This window comes from Manis pentadactyla, chromosome 2 (genome assembly GCF_030020395.1).
Source record: "Manis pentadactyla isolate mManPen7 chromosome 2, mManPen7.hap1, whole genome shotgun sequence".
In the NCBI taxonomy this organism is placed as follows: domain Eukaryota; kingdom Metazoa; phylum Chordata; class Mammalia; order Pholidota; family Manidae; genus Manis; species Manis pentadactyla.
This window is the reverse complement of record NC_080020.1, coordinates 35,044,375-35,059,710: the sequence shown is the minus strand read 5'-3', so window position 1 is coordinate 35,059,710 and position 15,336 is coordinate 35,044,375. Positions and strand designations below refer to the sequence as shown.

Below are 15,336 nucleotides of genomic sequence, written 5' to 3'. Positions count from 1 at the left end.
AAATCAGCCCAGTTTTGCAGAACATACCTTAAAAGCCAGACTCAAATGAATCAAGTTTCCAAGTAACTTTACTAAATTCCAAGACAAAGTTTAAGAACATTTATAAAAGTATAAAATTACCCAGCATGAATAAAGGTAAAAGTCATATTTGGCATTCAATTAAAAATTGTCAGGCATACCAAGCAGTAGAAAAACTTGACCATAATGAGGGGAAAAAATCAATTGAAAGCGACCCAGAATTGACACAGATGTTAGATTTAGTGGGTAAGGACATTCACAAAGAGATTACAACTATATTCCATGTTTTAAAAGCTGGGTGGAACGGATAGAGCTAGAGGGATTATGTTCAGTGAAATAAGCCAGGTGGAGAAAGACAAGTACCAAATGATTTCCCTCATTTGTGAAGTGTAACAATGAAGCGTAACTGAAGGAACAGAACAGCAGCAGACTCGCAGACTCCAAGAAGGGACTAGCAGTTACCAAAGGGGAGGGATGGGGGAGGGTGGGTAGGGGGGTCGGGAGAAGGGGATTGAGGGGCATTATGATTGGTGCACATGGTGTGGGGGGGGGATCATGGGAAACAGTGTAGCACAGAGAAAACAAGTAGTGTCTCTGTGGCATCTCACTACACTGATGGACAGTGACTGCAATGGTGTTGTGGGGGGGAACTCGGTGATGGCGGGAGTCTAGTAAACATGGTGTTCCTCATGTAATTGTAGATTAATGATACCAAAAAAAAAAAAAAAAAAAGAAGCCATTGGAACATCCCAGGTGAGAAATGATGGTGGCCTGAAAAGGAGTAATAGCACTGGAGAGAACCATGCCCTTTTGAAATATTTAAGAGGTGGAACTGGCAAGACTAGGTGGCGGTTTAGACATGTGGGGTGAAGAAGCTGAGGACGACCGGGTGACACATCGTAAGCAAGCAAGCAGTTCCTCAGCCTGAGGGAGGTCAGAGGTCAGAGAGCACCAACTGGCGCCTCGGGCAGAATGGGCGATGGGCAGAGGAATCGGGGCAAACGCAAGGCTGTGAAGCCGGATGAATGCTTCCTGCAGGAGCCAGGCTAGCGGCAGAAATGGTACACTCACAAACTGAGAGTGTGCAGCGGGCTTCTGGGGAGCAGGAGCGTGGAACCGCATGACGCTCAAGGGCCAGCCAGGCAGGGCCTCGGTCATGCAGGGACTCAAGGGCCAGGGACACAAGTGCAGACATTATCCAAGGCACAATGATAGAGAGGGAAGAGAGATGTGACAAGGACAGCTCCCCGTTTGTGACAAGAGTAAATACCATTTATGGAGATAAAGAAGGCTAGCAAGAGGCATATTTGGGATGGGGGAAACAAGAGTTCCCATTGGACATACTAGACTAGAGATGTCAAGTAAGCAATATAGACAGGGGTCTCAGAATTCAGGGGAGAAACCTAGGTTAGAGATATAAATGAAGCAAAGAGGTAGGATTTTAAACCACAGAAGTGGCTCACATGCAGAGTGTGTAGAGAAAAGAGGCCAAGACTGAGCCCTTACAATTGGACATTAAGAAAGATGTGGAGACAGTAAAGGATTATTAGTGACAGAGTGGAGACTAGAAAGGCTGCACAAATAACACAGGAGGAGATAAGTGAAGAGGACAGCTAACCCTGAACACTGGTGGAGGGACAACCAGAGGACATCTCTGTTACAAGACTCAGGCGGTTTATAGAACAAATGGCAGCAAGATGAGGGCACTCCTGACTGCTGGCTCCTGCATCCTCTACCTGAGAGGCAGGGGTAGTGGGTAGAAACGTGAAAGTTAAAAGAATGGAGAAGGTTTGAAAACAGTTGACTCACGGTGGAAGAATGAACATTAGAGTAAAACTGTCAGGCGGTGTTGCATGTCCAGATCAATTCACAAAGCTGGTCAATCCTGAGTCCTTAGGGATGCCAACTGGTTCTGCTGGGTGATTTTCCCCAGGAACACTCTTCAGTTCTCAAAAAGCACTAACACCAAAGTGCCATGTCTCACCCCAGCTGCTTTTGAGGGTGTTTCAGAATCAGCTGCACCAGCCCCAACCCAAGTCACAAAGTGGGTGTTCAGATATCCCAAACCTTAGAAGATGACCCCAACGCACTGATGTCCACAGGAAATCAGCAAAAGGAAAGTGATCTCTCTGGCCCCCAGGTTCTCAAGGTTCCTGAGAGAAAGGCATTTTCTTTCTTTAAGTGGTATAATCCTATTTATACATTTTTATAAAGTATGCTATTTTTCTTTTTTTTTTATTTTGGTATCATTAATCTACAATTCCATGAAGAACATTATGATTACTAAGGCTCCCCCCTTCACCAAGTCCCCCCCCACATACCCCTTCACAGTCACTGTCCATCATAAAGTATGCTATCTTTAAAATTCACATCTAAGATAACCCTGAGATAAATAGCTTTACAAATATTTTCATACTCAAAAACAAAATTAACCATAATAGTAACTAAAACTCACAGCTTACATGTCAAGCCCTATTCTGAGTGTTCATGCATTAGCTCCCCTAATCCTGACAACCTTTCAAGGTAAATTCTATAATCAGTATCACAGACCCAAAACACAGAAGTTCACTGAGGTTGAACAACATGCCTAAGGACAGATTAAGTTGCTAAGCCAGGATCTAATTCTGGAGGCTGTATTCCTCACCCCTACGCTCTTCTGTCTCTTGTAACTACATATGTATTTAAATAAAAGTGATCCTAGATACTGCTCTGTAACCCACCTTTTATACCAAAAAAGTTCTATGGTTATCTTCTTTCCATATCCACCCGTATAGAGCTACATTCCATGTGTAGCTGTATACTTTCCCACTGTGAACTATGCAGCAACACCTTTGGAAACACACCTGGGGACAACTGTATGAGGGATTTCCCAGTGCACTGTCAACTCTTGCCTGCGCCTTTTGCCCACCGTTTGCCACCCTGCCAATTCCAACCCCTGGATCCTTCTTAAAGTCTTATTCTTTTCTCTACTGTTACGTCAAGGTTATTTCATCATCATCCCCATCACGATCACCTGTACCAGACTCCACACTGGTATCCCTGCCTCCAGAGTGAGGTTCTGAAACAAACTCACTTCCCTCCTTAAAACCTTTCCATGGTATCCAGCACTCCTAGGACAGAATCTAAACACCCTTATATAGTTTGCAAAGCTATCTGTTTCCCATTTAACTCTCCAGACTCCTTCGTTACAACTACAGTCATGGCCCAACCTAAAGCAGAAAATAAAGGCAGTTTTCATTTAAAAGCTGTGTTCTCTTGCCTCCTGGTATTTGCAAAAGCTGTTCCCTCCTCTGAGAACATTTATTTTCCAACAAGTCTCCTCCCACATGTTCCTCTTCAGGAAGCCTTCCCTGCCTTTCCACCCATGGGCTGGGGAGCACCACCAGCACTTGGTTCTTCCCACCCCTGCACTCGTTTTCCTATATCGTGATGGCATTTTGCGCCCATCTCCCCCGCCTCCCCTGCTCTACCCCTGGAGGACTGAGGGCAGGGGCAGTGTGTTACTTAACCACTGTAGGCTTGGTCCCTAAGCATGGTGAGGTCTCAGTAAATGATTAATGATTAAACTAATGAAAATAACAAAATCAACTTGGGAAATTTCTTTCGTAGTACTGACTCTTTTGCGACTTGGCACTGTTGCTCAGAATTAGTCTGAGAGAGGAGGACTTGGTGTTCCTGTTGAAGGTTAACTGGAATTTGAAGCCTGAAAAATGCCAACACAGGAGTAAGCTACATATGGGTGAATGTTAACAGAGAGCAGAGCACGCTTAAGATCCAGAACACTGCAACCATCTGACGCCAAAGAACCTTTGATGCTACACTATTACCACTTGGAAACCTAGAATTCCAAACATGGCTTCTCGTAAGCTTTTTCAAGTAATGAAACCAAACACATCATGCCTAGTAAATTGTACTCAAACAGCAACAATTCCCACAAAAAGAAAACTATGTTAGTAGAAAAGCATCTGTTTAAAGTTCTCAAAATCTCAACAAATATTAAGTACTTTTCATTCTGATTAACAGCAGATGAAGAGATCCATCCATGTTCAGTCTGACCTTGGACAGTAACTAGCAAGTAAAGGACTGAACGGTCACCTGCTCCCAGCCTTTTGTTCCCTCTTCCACAGAGAACACTTCTTCAAGTTCTGAAGCTTACTGTAGAGTGGGAAAGCCACTCAGAATTATGCTTAGCTTTTTAAGTCACCTTATTATACCTGAGGATGCTTGATTTAACACTCTCTTAAAGCCAAGTGCCTGAGTAGTCTTATTCTCTTTCAGTCTCCCTACTAACTCCAGAAATTCAGACTAATTCAGTTATATTTAGAGGGCAAAAGTTTGAAAGTCAGGGTTAGTGTCTCTATGTGTTCCTAGTATTTCATGCCTAGTATCTTGCAGCTTCCTCTAATAACAATGGAAAACAAAGGGATCCTGTTCTAACCTGACTATAGACACTACAGATGTTTCAGGAGAAAGGCTTCCCGTGTAGCTTAGTACAGATCAAGCTCAACTGACTACGTGGCCCAGGCAAGTGAGTCAAGTAGACCACATCAGAAAAAGAAGACAGAGTAAAACATTTCAGTTCTCACATTAGGCCATCTCCTGTAGGGGCTGCAGGACAGAACACCCACACCAACCAGAGGCAGCCGGCACTCCATCCCCAGTCCACCAAGTGTGGAAAACAAGGGCCTGCTATTGCCGGGTCTGCTTTTCCAAGAGAAGCTCCAAAATCAAAGGTGGGGGAGACCTCTGGAATTTTAAATGGTTGGCAACATTTTTTTTTAATATTATCCATTCCCTTCCCCAAAAAGAAAATCCACAGGCAATCGTTTGCAATTTGTTATTTTGATTCCAAAACTCAAGCTATTATTTCCTAGCTCTTCATGTCTTTGGCCTATCAATAAACTTCTGAGCTTTACTGTCCTCATCTGAAAAACAGGGTTACAAATATGAAATACAATGCTTGTTAAATACATAAAACAATTCCCAACACAGGGTAAACAACTTTTTCCTAAAGGTGGAGAGTAGACCTTACTACCAGTAAATCATTTGCTGTGATCTTCAAAGAACCTAACTGAAGATCCTAGGGAGATAGAGTTCTCAGGAGATTTAGAGCCTTTCAAATTCTGATTACTAAATACTGAGTATTAAAGTCATTAGAAACTCAATAGAATCAGCAATAAAGAATGCCTAGCAATAGATTCTTAATAAGCTGGAAGTGGTTCTTCTAATTAATAGATCTAGTAACTGTCACTAGTTAATGGCCACAAAAAAAGCCATAAAGTGCACATTGAGGGGTATGTGTTTGAAGGAAAACAGTGCAACTTCTAAAATAAGCTGTTAAAACCAACCAAAGGTTTTTAAGGTAAGTTACTCAAATCAGACAAACTTCTATCGTCAGATTATAGACTGTTAAAATATTTCCACTAACATTCATACCTTTTAAAGAAAATGCCAAAGAATACTAACCACAATATTAGGAAGAGACTCTTAAAGAATTGCTTTATTAATTTAAAACATACAAACTACAGAGTGCTAAGAAATTTAAATATCTAAGTCATAGCAAAGAGGTGGCAATTCAACATCCAGAGTTGACAGAATGCTCGGAGACGACAATGGATCTAGAAAACAGAAATTTCTTATTCAGTACATGCAAATTCTTGAGTCTTTGTCCAGCTCAATACAGACATCAGTTGTCACTTTTCATCATAAATTCTTGTTTTTCTCTTTGTCTACTGCATCCCTACCCGCTCCCCATCTATGCACAAGTGCACACACACATTTACTTCTTGGGATGTGGCTGTAGTCTCAGAATCAAACTTATTATGAAATAAATCTTATAAGTACCTAAAACTCTGTTGTTCTTCTAGACTCAAAAGCCAATATCACTAATGTAATTTATAAATAGTATTTTATCCCATCAGATCAAATAGAAAATATACTTATGATGGCTTCTGACCACCAGTTTGAACCAAGACCTCAAGTCTTCTGCAATAGGAAGGTTTTGTCATTCTATGCTATTACACATGTGTCTTGTATTTACACTGATCCTGTATTAGCTTTGGATCTAACTTGGAATTCTCACTGAAGCAAGTTTATTACACTTCAACTTATAACCTAAGAAGCTATATGCTAAATCTTGTGCTGATCTAAGACTGTCCAGACTTAATTTTGCCCAGGCATTTGGGGCTAAAAACCAATATTAATTGAGTGCAGTTTTCATTATCTTAAAACTTTATCCCTAAAGTTGGAAGAACAGAAATTACTTGTAGGCCAACCTTATGCACAACTCTGTCCCCACAGTAATGGAAGCATTAGGACAAGCTGTTTGCAGCTCTTCAAAAGGGCCCTTGTTCACTTACTAGACTCCCAAGGTAGAGAGGGCATCTTCAGAGGTGAAGGGGGGCCCAGGTGCAGCAGCTTTTCAATTTCCTGCTCCTCGTCAAGGATCATAAGAGGCACTCCATTCAAGGGTAGGTGTGCAATCTGGTGCTCTTCAGGCAGGTCAAAACTCTCAAAATCTGCCACAAAGAGAAAGCACTTTGTCAGGACAGTGGTTCTCAGGGAAGTCAGTGTACCCCTGGGGGTCTGAGACCCTTTCAGCAGGTCCATGAGATCAAACTATTTTCACAATAATACCTTTTCCCACTGTGTTAACATTTGCAATGATGGTACAAAAGCAATAGTGGATAAAGTTGCTGTGCCTTAGCATAAATCAAGGCAGTGGCAATAAACTATATTTACTAGTCACTATATTCTTCACTACCATTTTGCTTGCAGTAAAAAAATTCGTTTCACATGATACTCTTTAGCATATGCAGTAAAAAGTATTGATTTTCCCTTGAGAATGTGTCTGTCTTGTGAGTATTCACCATCAAGTTCCTGCTGCATGCTGCAGTACACAAGAAGAAATATGTGAGCAATCATTTGATTTGCAGCTAAACTAGCAGCCCTCTTCCTACACCATTTAGTTGAAAGACAAACTGTGGTTATTCAGACTCAAGTGTTTGTCACACATTTTCTCAGAGGAATGAAAGAAGTCTATCACTTCAAGGAAAACAGTCTTTGCTGCCAATGATAAAATACACAATTTCAAAAAGAAAAAAAAACCTAGAATTTTGGAAAACTTCTCTGCAATCATTAGCTGACAGCTTTCTAAATACTTTTCAACTGAGATCAGTGGTGACTAATGAATGTGCTTTTGATATTGCATTTGAAACACTTGAACATTCATATGTCCTAATTTTCCAGTAAGCCAGTATTTCTAAATGATCATGAATGATAAATTCAAGGATAAAAGACATATTCAAATTGCAAAGCAGACAACAAAAATGGATTTCATTGTCAGAGTACAAAATGTTCCTTGACAGGATTTCAGATTCCACACTGAGACTTTAAGTTCAGAAACAGCCACTTGTTGAGTTTAGTGTAGTGTCAAAGAAAACTATCCATACTTAAGTGAAGATTGAAATGCTTTTCCCTTTCCTTACCACACATCTGGCATGAGGCCAGGTTTTCTTCATATCCTTCAAAACAGATGTAACAGATTGAATACTGAATCAGATAAGAATCCAGCTGTTTTAATGTTAAGCCAAATTAAGCAAATTTTCAAAAATGTAAAACCATGCTATTCTTGTTACTAAATTTTGTTTTGGAAAGGTATTTTATCTTTAAAAAAAGTTACTTACATTAGTGTGATGTAAATAATTTTTACATTAATGTGATGTAACTGATCTTTTTAACTTCCCTATTTTAATTTTAATACAGGAAACAGAAACAACACACACACAAAAGTTCTTTGGAGTCTTCACTAATTTTTGAGAGTGTAAAAGTCCTAAAACAAACTTGAGAACCACTGTGTTAGGTAACATTCCTTAAAATCCAAGTGCCTTACTTCTTAGGAATTATTTAAAACAACTGATTTCATTAAAAAATAAAAATAAAATAAATAAAACTGATTTTCTTGACAGTAACAAAAGAAGGATTTAAATATTGAGTTTTCCTCTTTTCAAGGTTAAGCATTTTCACAAAAGTGAAGAACAAAGATGGAGGGAGAACCATCATTTTCTGAAGTGTTAAAGTTCTCTAAAGCCTAAATACTAGGAATTAGTCTGCTCTTTTTCAAGCCTGGAAGAGGTCAAAAAGGAATTGAGTGAAACGGTAGCTACTTAATTAAAAACCACTGAATTATAAAGGAAACCATAAACAAACAAAAGACTCCAGAAGAAAGAAATCTGAAACATAACAGAGCTAATTTCCTTTATCCACAAAAAGCTCTTAATGAGGGAAAAAAAGAAAAAACAGTTAAGAAAATCACATTATCAAAGGAAAACAAAGAGACAAACAGGAAGTTAAAAGGAAAATTACAAATGGCCAAAAATCATGTATGTTCACACACACCCCAATTTTAAACAATGAGACATGCATTGCTTTTCTGATAGTTTTAAAACATTAGCAGAAAATATAGGCGAAGCAGCCATCCTCATCCTGCAGGTGGGTTCAGTAATTTGTCATTTTCAAGGGCAGCTTGGCAATATCTCTTTCCTCAAACACACTGTAGTCCTCCTTCTGGTCAATATGCATAAACCTACCTCATTTTCCTTAATGGCTGAATGATAATCACTAGCAATGGTTGCATTACATTTCATCAAAACTTAATCACACATGCTTTGAGACTCAGCCATCCTTCTTTAAAGTTTATTCTCCAGATAAACTCACAAACTTACAACATAATTGAGAATACTAACTGCAGGACTGTTTAGAATATACAAAAGCCAGAAACCTGCACGTATAGTAGACTGACTAAATACCCTTTGGATAAAAGGGTAAAATATCCAGCTCAGAAATCCCTAAGGTTTTGGGCAAACTGTCCCTACCTTTACCTGCATGGTCCTTCACTCTTTCAGTTTCCCATAGCTACTCCAGTCCTTTACACCTCAGGATCTTTGCAAATACTTTTATGCCTTATGCCTCCCCATCTTCACCTAACTATCTCTTTATATCCTTCAAGACTCCACTTCCTGACACTTCTTGAGAGAAAGCTTCCCTGCTCTTCCAGGGTAGGTTCAGTTCACACTAACAGTCCCTATTTTCCTCCTTGCTCACACTCACAGTAAGATTTGTTCAGTGTTTGACTTCCCCTCCAAATTGTGGGCTCCCTCAAGGTCGGGCTTATCTTGTTAACCAATGCATCCAGGCCTAACAGTGAGTATATTAAATATGGGTATATTAAAGCTTGAAAACCTGGTTCTACAATCTGAAAATATTTCAGATCCATGTAGCAGGTTGAGGGAGAAACAAAATACATTCTCACTAGCTATGCAGATTTTTCAGGCATTGTTCAACTTGACATAGAGCCCTCTTTCTAAGAGGCTTGCTAGGAGGACTGTCCACTTTAGACTTCTTCAATGTTAGTGAACATATCTTATCTCCCCTAGGCAGTAAGCTTTTGAGGTCAGGAACAATGTTCTCCACACCTTTGTTCCAATTCCCCTTCTGATCTAACATGATACCTTATATATAAATCCACTAACAAATATATTCATTCAAAGCAACCCAGATTCAGACAGTCTAATTATAGATTTGGGACATATGTCATATTCATATCTGTATCAAGTTACAGGTAAACTGGATTTTAAGAGAAACTCAAGGTTAAAGCATTTTTATAGCACCAACAGATACTACCAAACCAAGATTTAATACCAAGAGATACTACCTAAAGGATTGAAGGGAAAGAATTTTTCTATTTCTGGATAGGTGTCCTCTGAGGCAGGAAAAGAATCTTTTGCTTTAACAGTCTTCTCAGCCACCTAAAACAAACCAAGAAAACATGAATTAGAGTGAAAGCCTTGTCAACTGACTAGTACAAGAGATTGTAGAGTACTTCAAGACATGTAACTGCTTCACCACATTTTTAAGTTTTTCAATTTCATGCTGACTAAAAACCATAATCCTCAGTCCTCATAATTACATACAAACACAATTCAGCAAGCAATTCTAGTTGCATGGCTCAAAAGTTAAGTCTGAAATTTAAGTATTAGCACCTGTCAGGCTAAATTATCAAGAATGCAGAGTTAATTCAGTTAATCAACTCAATCACTCAACAGAGGAGAAAATAGGCATGAGTCACCCAGAATGGAAGCTAATCCCAGAAGCCACTTTTGGCTTTTGGAAGTGTGATTTTCCATTTGTGTTCCCAGCAGTGTTACCTTAATTATTTGCTTAGTTAATGTTAAAAACAACTTCGTATTGCTCAAATACACACACTGAGTAAGAGAGTCAACAAAAAACAGGGACTTTAGAAGCTCACCATGGTAATTCCCTGCTCTGGAACTGGCAGGTAGGCAGTACACATCAGCGGTAGGCCAAAATGGAAGCCTGCATATTCCTGATTTAAACTTCCATCACATGTGGCTACCAAGAGGCAATCTCTATGGCAGGGTTTCCAACACATCAGTTCTATGTCACATTTAATATTTGCCATTTCCTTGAAATACTTGCATTTAACATTTCTCTTTTTTAAATTTTTTAAAAAGACATCTGTGGGGAAGTTGGGGTTCCTATGGCCAGGATCCTCACTGAATTTAAACCACCTGATGATGTAACTGGCCTGTTGCTAGGCTACCGCTTCCACACCTGTAGGCAATAAGCTATTATTGCTATATAGAGAGCTGGCCCAGTGCTCTGGGCAGAGGCAGAGACGCTAGTACTGGACCTACCGCCGGAGACCAAGCCGGGTAATAAACCCTTTCACCACAAGAACATTTTACTGTTATTTTCTTTGGTCACACTGAATCCATAGTAAACTTGCCCAGGGCTGAAATCCACTGGCAAGACAACATCCTTGTCTTAAACCACACAAATCTGTTTAAAGTACTAGTTGTTTTTTCCAATACAATTAAACAAAATTATTCAAATGAAGCATTAATCCACATGCTGGAGTAATCTTTCACAGCAAAATCCCCTGTCAGTGATGCACTGACGTGCAGCTCGTGCATACACACACGTCAACATACTAGCAAATTATCACCTAACAAGCTGGTGCTTGCTTTGGGAGGCCAGAATGGCAGCCCCTGGGCTAGTAACAATGTGACCTTTAGCCAACTACCCTCCTTCTCAGCATTTTATGTTATCTGTAAATACACACCACCAATCAATCTGCCTCAACATTAGTTAAGGGCAGGTGAGGCAAAAATATTCACCAGCTGCTTCTGAATTCCCATCTGGAGGTACAGAGCAAGTACACAAAGACAGTATCATTCTCTTCTGCTAACCTAATATTTGCTAGCCTGTATGTCCTTCTACACCCAGGGAAGAAAGCCAGGTAGGATGCCAAGAGGCATTTTAAAGAGTAAAAAGAGCTCAAGTATTTAAACAGTGTCTTTACAGCTAACACCTACCTTTTTGGCAGAGAAGGTTGTCTGCTTCTGTTTGAGGGGTCCATTAGTCTTTACCGACTTTTCTGTAGCTCTGTTGACAGTTCCCAAAGCCTTTCTGGCCGTTTTTGGTAAGGCTGGTGGAGCATCAAACATTTTGCCAACACGCGGTGTTGAAACCTGAGATCTCCCATCTAAAGCTTTTACTGCTAAGAGAAAGTCTTACCGTAAGATTATTCAGGCAGTAAACATCTGTGCAACTTGAAAGTTACGTAACCTTGGCCTCTCATCCCCAAACTCAACTGCACTTTTCATAACGGCATGGCCCTGTGCACAACAGTACTGCAGTTCATACCGTCTTGCATAATCTGAGTAAGGTATTAAACATAAGAGGGAAACCTATAGCAAGCACGTTGCAAGAGAAGTATTCGGCAAACTTGACTCCAACTGCTGACCAAGTGCACTAAATGCTTCTTCCCTCAGCTCCAGGCCACACCCCCAGTGGGTTCACAGTACCTGTGTATCTGATTGCAGCCTGTATACTTACATGACCCAGACCCCAGCTTCCCGTCCTTAAGAGCCACACGGGTGCCTGGTTCTCCGTTTTCCTTATCAATAAAGATCAGAGTAGCCATTCTGGATTAGCTAGGGATGTGAAATAAGTATTAGACGCAGGGGTTGGGGAAGACGAGAGAAGCTACGGTGTAACACAGACCAAAAATCTACCCTGGGCACCTCCCGCAAAAACAAGCTCTAAGCAGAGGGAGAAGCCCCATCTTGAGTCAACAGGCACTTAATCGAGCTCTTAACTTTTGCAGCCTGCGTCAGAGGTTCTAAATTCCAGAGTTGGCCGTTTGCGTGTGGTACAGGCCCTGGTACTCATCAAAACCGAACCACCATGGGCTGCGGACTCGGTCCGAGGCCGCGTCTCAGCACTATATGCGACCCCGAACCCCAGACGCCGGTCCTCAGCCCCTACCTCCTCCTTCCCCGCCAGACGCAGCTCGCCCAACCGTTCGTGGCCTCTCCGCTCACCCACGCTGGGATCGTCGGACCAAACTCACCCCGGGACCAGCCTCGAGCGGTCGCGCCAGACTCCGCGTTTAAATCACAACTCACGCCCCTATTGGTTCACCCGCCCAGGAGGCGGGACCAGGAGGAGGCTCCCAGAAGAATCAATGGGAGGAACTTAAGCTCCCTGCGATCCCCCACCCCCGAAAGCTTTTTTCCAGGAAGTTTACAGCTCGTTACCAGGGAAGAAGAAAAAAAAAAAAAGAAAGCCTACTGACATTTTGATCGTGGACTTCCAGGTGTCTTTTAAACCTGCTCCCCACAGAGATAGAAGGGGAGTGGATATGGTCTCCCAATTCCAAGAAACAAATTATGATGACGACGATGATATCAAGATATTCTGGTTGTTGTTTTTTTTCTGGAGACACTTGAGTGGCCAAAATGTTCTTACATGAAAAGATAGTGAAGTTCAAAAAGTCAACGCGGGGTGGCAACAGACTATTTTCCTGAAGTCTTCAACTAATCAGCTATCATCTAGAGAGTAAATAGATCAGATCAAGTTTTTCTTAAAATGCAGCACTGGAGGAAGGCATTGTAGTCATCCGGAAAATGAGGAAAAATGGATACATAATAGTTCTATTGCAATTAGAAATACTAGAAAAATACTTCTATAGTCAGGTGGGGAAAACAACCCATACTGAGTCTAAAGAACGCTAGCAGGTCAGAATTAATATTTAAGAAGAAATACAAATACACAGAGATCAAACAGCAGTGTCTGAGTCATTCTGTGCTTGTGATTAAGAATGAACTGATTATTCCCTAATTGCAGGACTACCCTCAACATTTTATGCTAAGATGCTGTCTTCTATAGCATCATGAATCTGGCTTAGGAACAAAATGAACCTAATGAACACATAATCCAGGCTGCCTTTATTCTATCATTCAATAAGGACTTATTTTAAACCTCTAACATCCCAACAATATATTCATCAAAGCTGCATGTAAGGCCTAATGATAGAGGGCAGAAGGGCTAACAAGAGATCAGATGAATAATAAAGATAAAGAAAAGGAATTCCAATTTCAAGTTATCGGGAGAAATTATGCTTGAAAAAGTTGATGCTCTTTTCCAATGTGTATAGTAACTGGAAATATACTGAACAAATACAAGGTAAAGGGATAAATTCAAAAGACCAAGGTTAACTTGTGCCATCGAAACCGTACTTCCCACAGGTCACCAGGTACACTTTAACCTGCAGGTAAATTAAGAGAGAGGCGTTGAGCCTACATTACTTTTTCACACTGCACCTGGAATAGACATGGTTCTCAATATACACCAGTTCATTGGCCTTCTTCCCTGGTATTTAGAACCAAAATTGATTAATTCATTCAACAAATATTTATTGAATGCTTATTAAATACTAGAAACTGTGCCAGACATCAAGAAGATCCTCACTCAAGAAGGTGAAGAGAACAAAAAAATGCATACATTACTGACCTTTCCCCATCCTTTTTCATTCCCTCTTCTCCCCTTATTTTCTCTCTTTATCTCCTCCTAAATGTCTCAGCTCCCTATTACATCATCAGCACACAAAAGTGCTCACTTTGAAACCAAATCTCTACACCACCACCAAGTGGGGATTCTCTATCTCTGAGGTCTTTGGTTGCAAGGTTTCTATCTCTCTTAGATAAGTCTTCCCCTTAAAACAGGAAGCAGTGTGTCTCCAAAAGTCCTGCGATAACTATAAAATGCCATAGCAACTCCCTCTTAGTGATCAAGTGTTTTTCTAACCAATGATACACCAGACCCACTTTGCTATTCCAACTATTACTGCGTTACCCAATTGCTAAACCACCCTCACCTCATTAACAGGACCTAAATCCTAATCAATCCCAGTCTATCCTAATCCCGATTTACAAATAGGAACCCATCCAGAACTGATCCCTACTTACCTTGACCCTCTTCAGAATCCTCCACAGGGCACCTAAACCTTACAAACGATTCTCCCCTCTTGCTCAACACTGTATGTGATTCTTCTGGGAGATGGGCTCCCTGGCTTGTGCCTGGTGGTTTTAACCAAATAGGCCTCAACACTTCCAAACAAATTTCAGAAACTGTTATAAAGAGATAAAAACACGGTGTGGGTGATTCATAAGAGTACTAGCTTTCAGGTTATTTGCATTCTTTCATCGATTGCCCTGTAAAAATTTGGCATGTATGTTCCTAAATTCTGACACTGAAAATTCTTAGTAAGAAAAATATTAGGTTATATTATGATGGGTTCTCCTTTTGGGGCAAAGATGTTAGCTGCCTTCACTTTCACATTTGAAAGGAATACATGTTATTTTAAAAAATAAAACATGACCAAAACAGATAACTATAGAAAAAAAATCACAGGAAATCTAACCAAAATTACTGCTCATTTTCCAGTATTTTATTTCATATGATTACTTTAAAAGGAGGTTTGGGATGTCACTGATAACGATTGTTTTCCCCAAATGGAACTCGTTTTATAGCATTTTTTTTCCCTAAGGAAAAAATTAAAAATCAGTTCAGGGCGAGGTGTCACAATTACCAAAAGTGCACCTGGTATTCCTTTCATACCGATTTTCTACAACTGTAAATTATTTGAATCATTTTAGTGTTACTTGGTCTAATGGAAACTCGAGAGAAGTTTGTGTTTACCAAGTCCGTGTTACACAGGATCTGGGTACTAATACTAATTTTAATCGCTTTTTTAACTTAATGCGTCACAAACTTACCCATTCATTTCAGTGCTCTAGCGAGGCTTAAGCTGTTGTCTGTTCTCCGTACTTTTTTTTTTTAACGTTCTAAAACGCGATTCTAAAAGAAAGAGTTCAAAAGTAGCCTCCAAAAACAAGCCGCCGAAATTTAAGCCCTCTCACTGATGCAACGTTAACAGCTCAAGACCTCGCG

The 15,336-nt window shown here is 40.4% G+C and overlaps 1 protein-coding gene across 10 annotated transcripts; it reads right to left on the bottom strand.

The window, feature by feature from the left end:
• Positions 1-5,500: 5,500 nt before the first annotated feature.
• PTTG1 (PTTG1 regulator of sister chromatid separation, securin) lies at positions 5,501-15,313 on the bottom strand. 10 transcript variants are annotated; one of them, XM_057491397.1, is made up of 8 exons: positions 15,162-15,313; positions 14,352-14,513; positions 12,680-12,935; positions 11,938-12,035; positions 11,415-11,596; positions 9,731-9,824; positions 6,378-6,536; positions 5,501-5,636 (listed from the first exon to the last, which is right to left on the bottom strand). In XM_057491397.1, exons 4-8 carry the CDS (start codon positions 12,023-12,025, stop codon positions 5,560-5,562), a joined length of 600 nt encoding a protein of 199 aa, XP_057347380.1. In that variant the 5' UTR covers positions 12,026-12,035; positions 12,680-12,935; positions 14,352-14,513; positions 15,162-15,313; the 3' UTR covers positions 5,501-5,559. The 10 variants fall into 10 exon arrangements, with proteins under 10 accessions (XP_057347380.1, XP_057347349.1, XP_057347352.1 ...); XM_057491366.1 differs by having other exon boundaries at positions 11,415-11,599; positions 15,162-15,312; XM_057491369.1 differs by having other exon boundaries at positions 11,415-11,599; positions 12,680-12,847; positions 15,162-15,312.
• Positions 15,314-15,336: the final 23 nt, after the last annotated feature.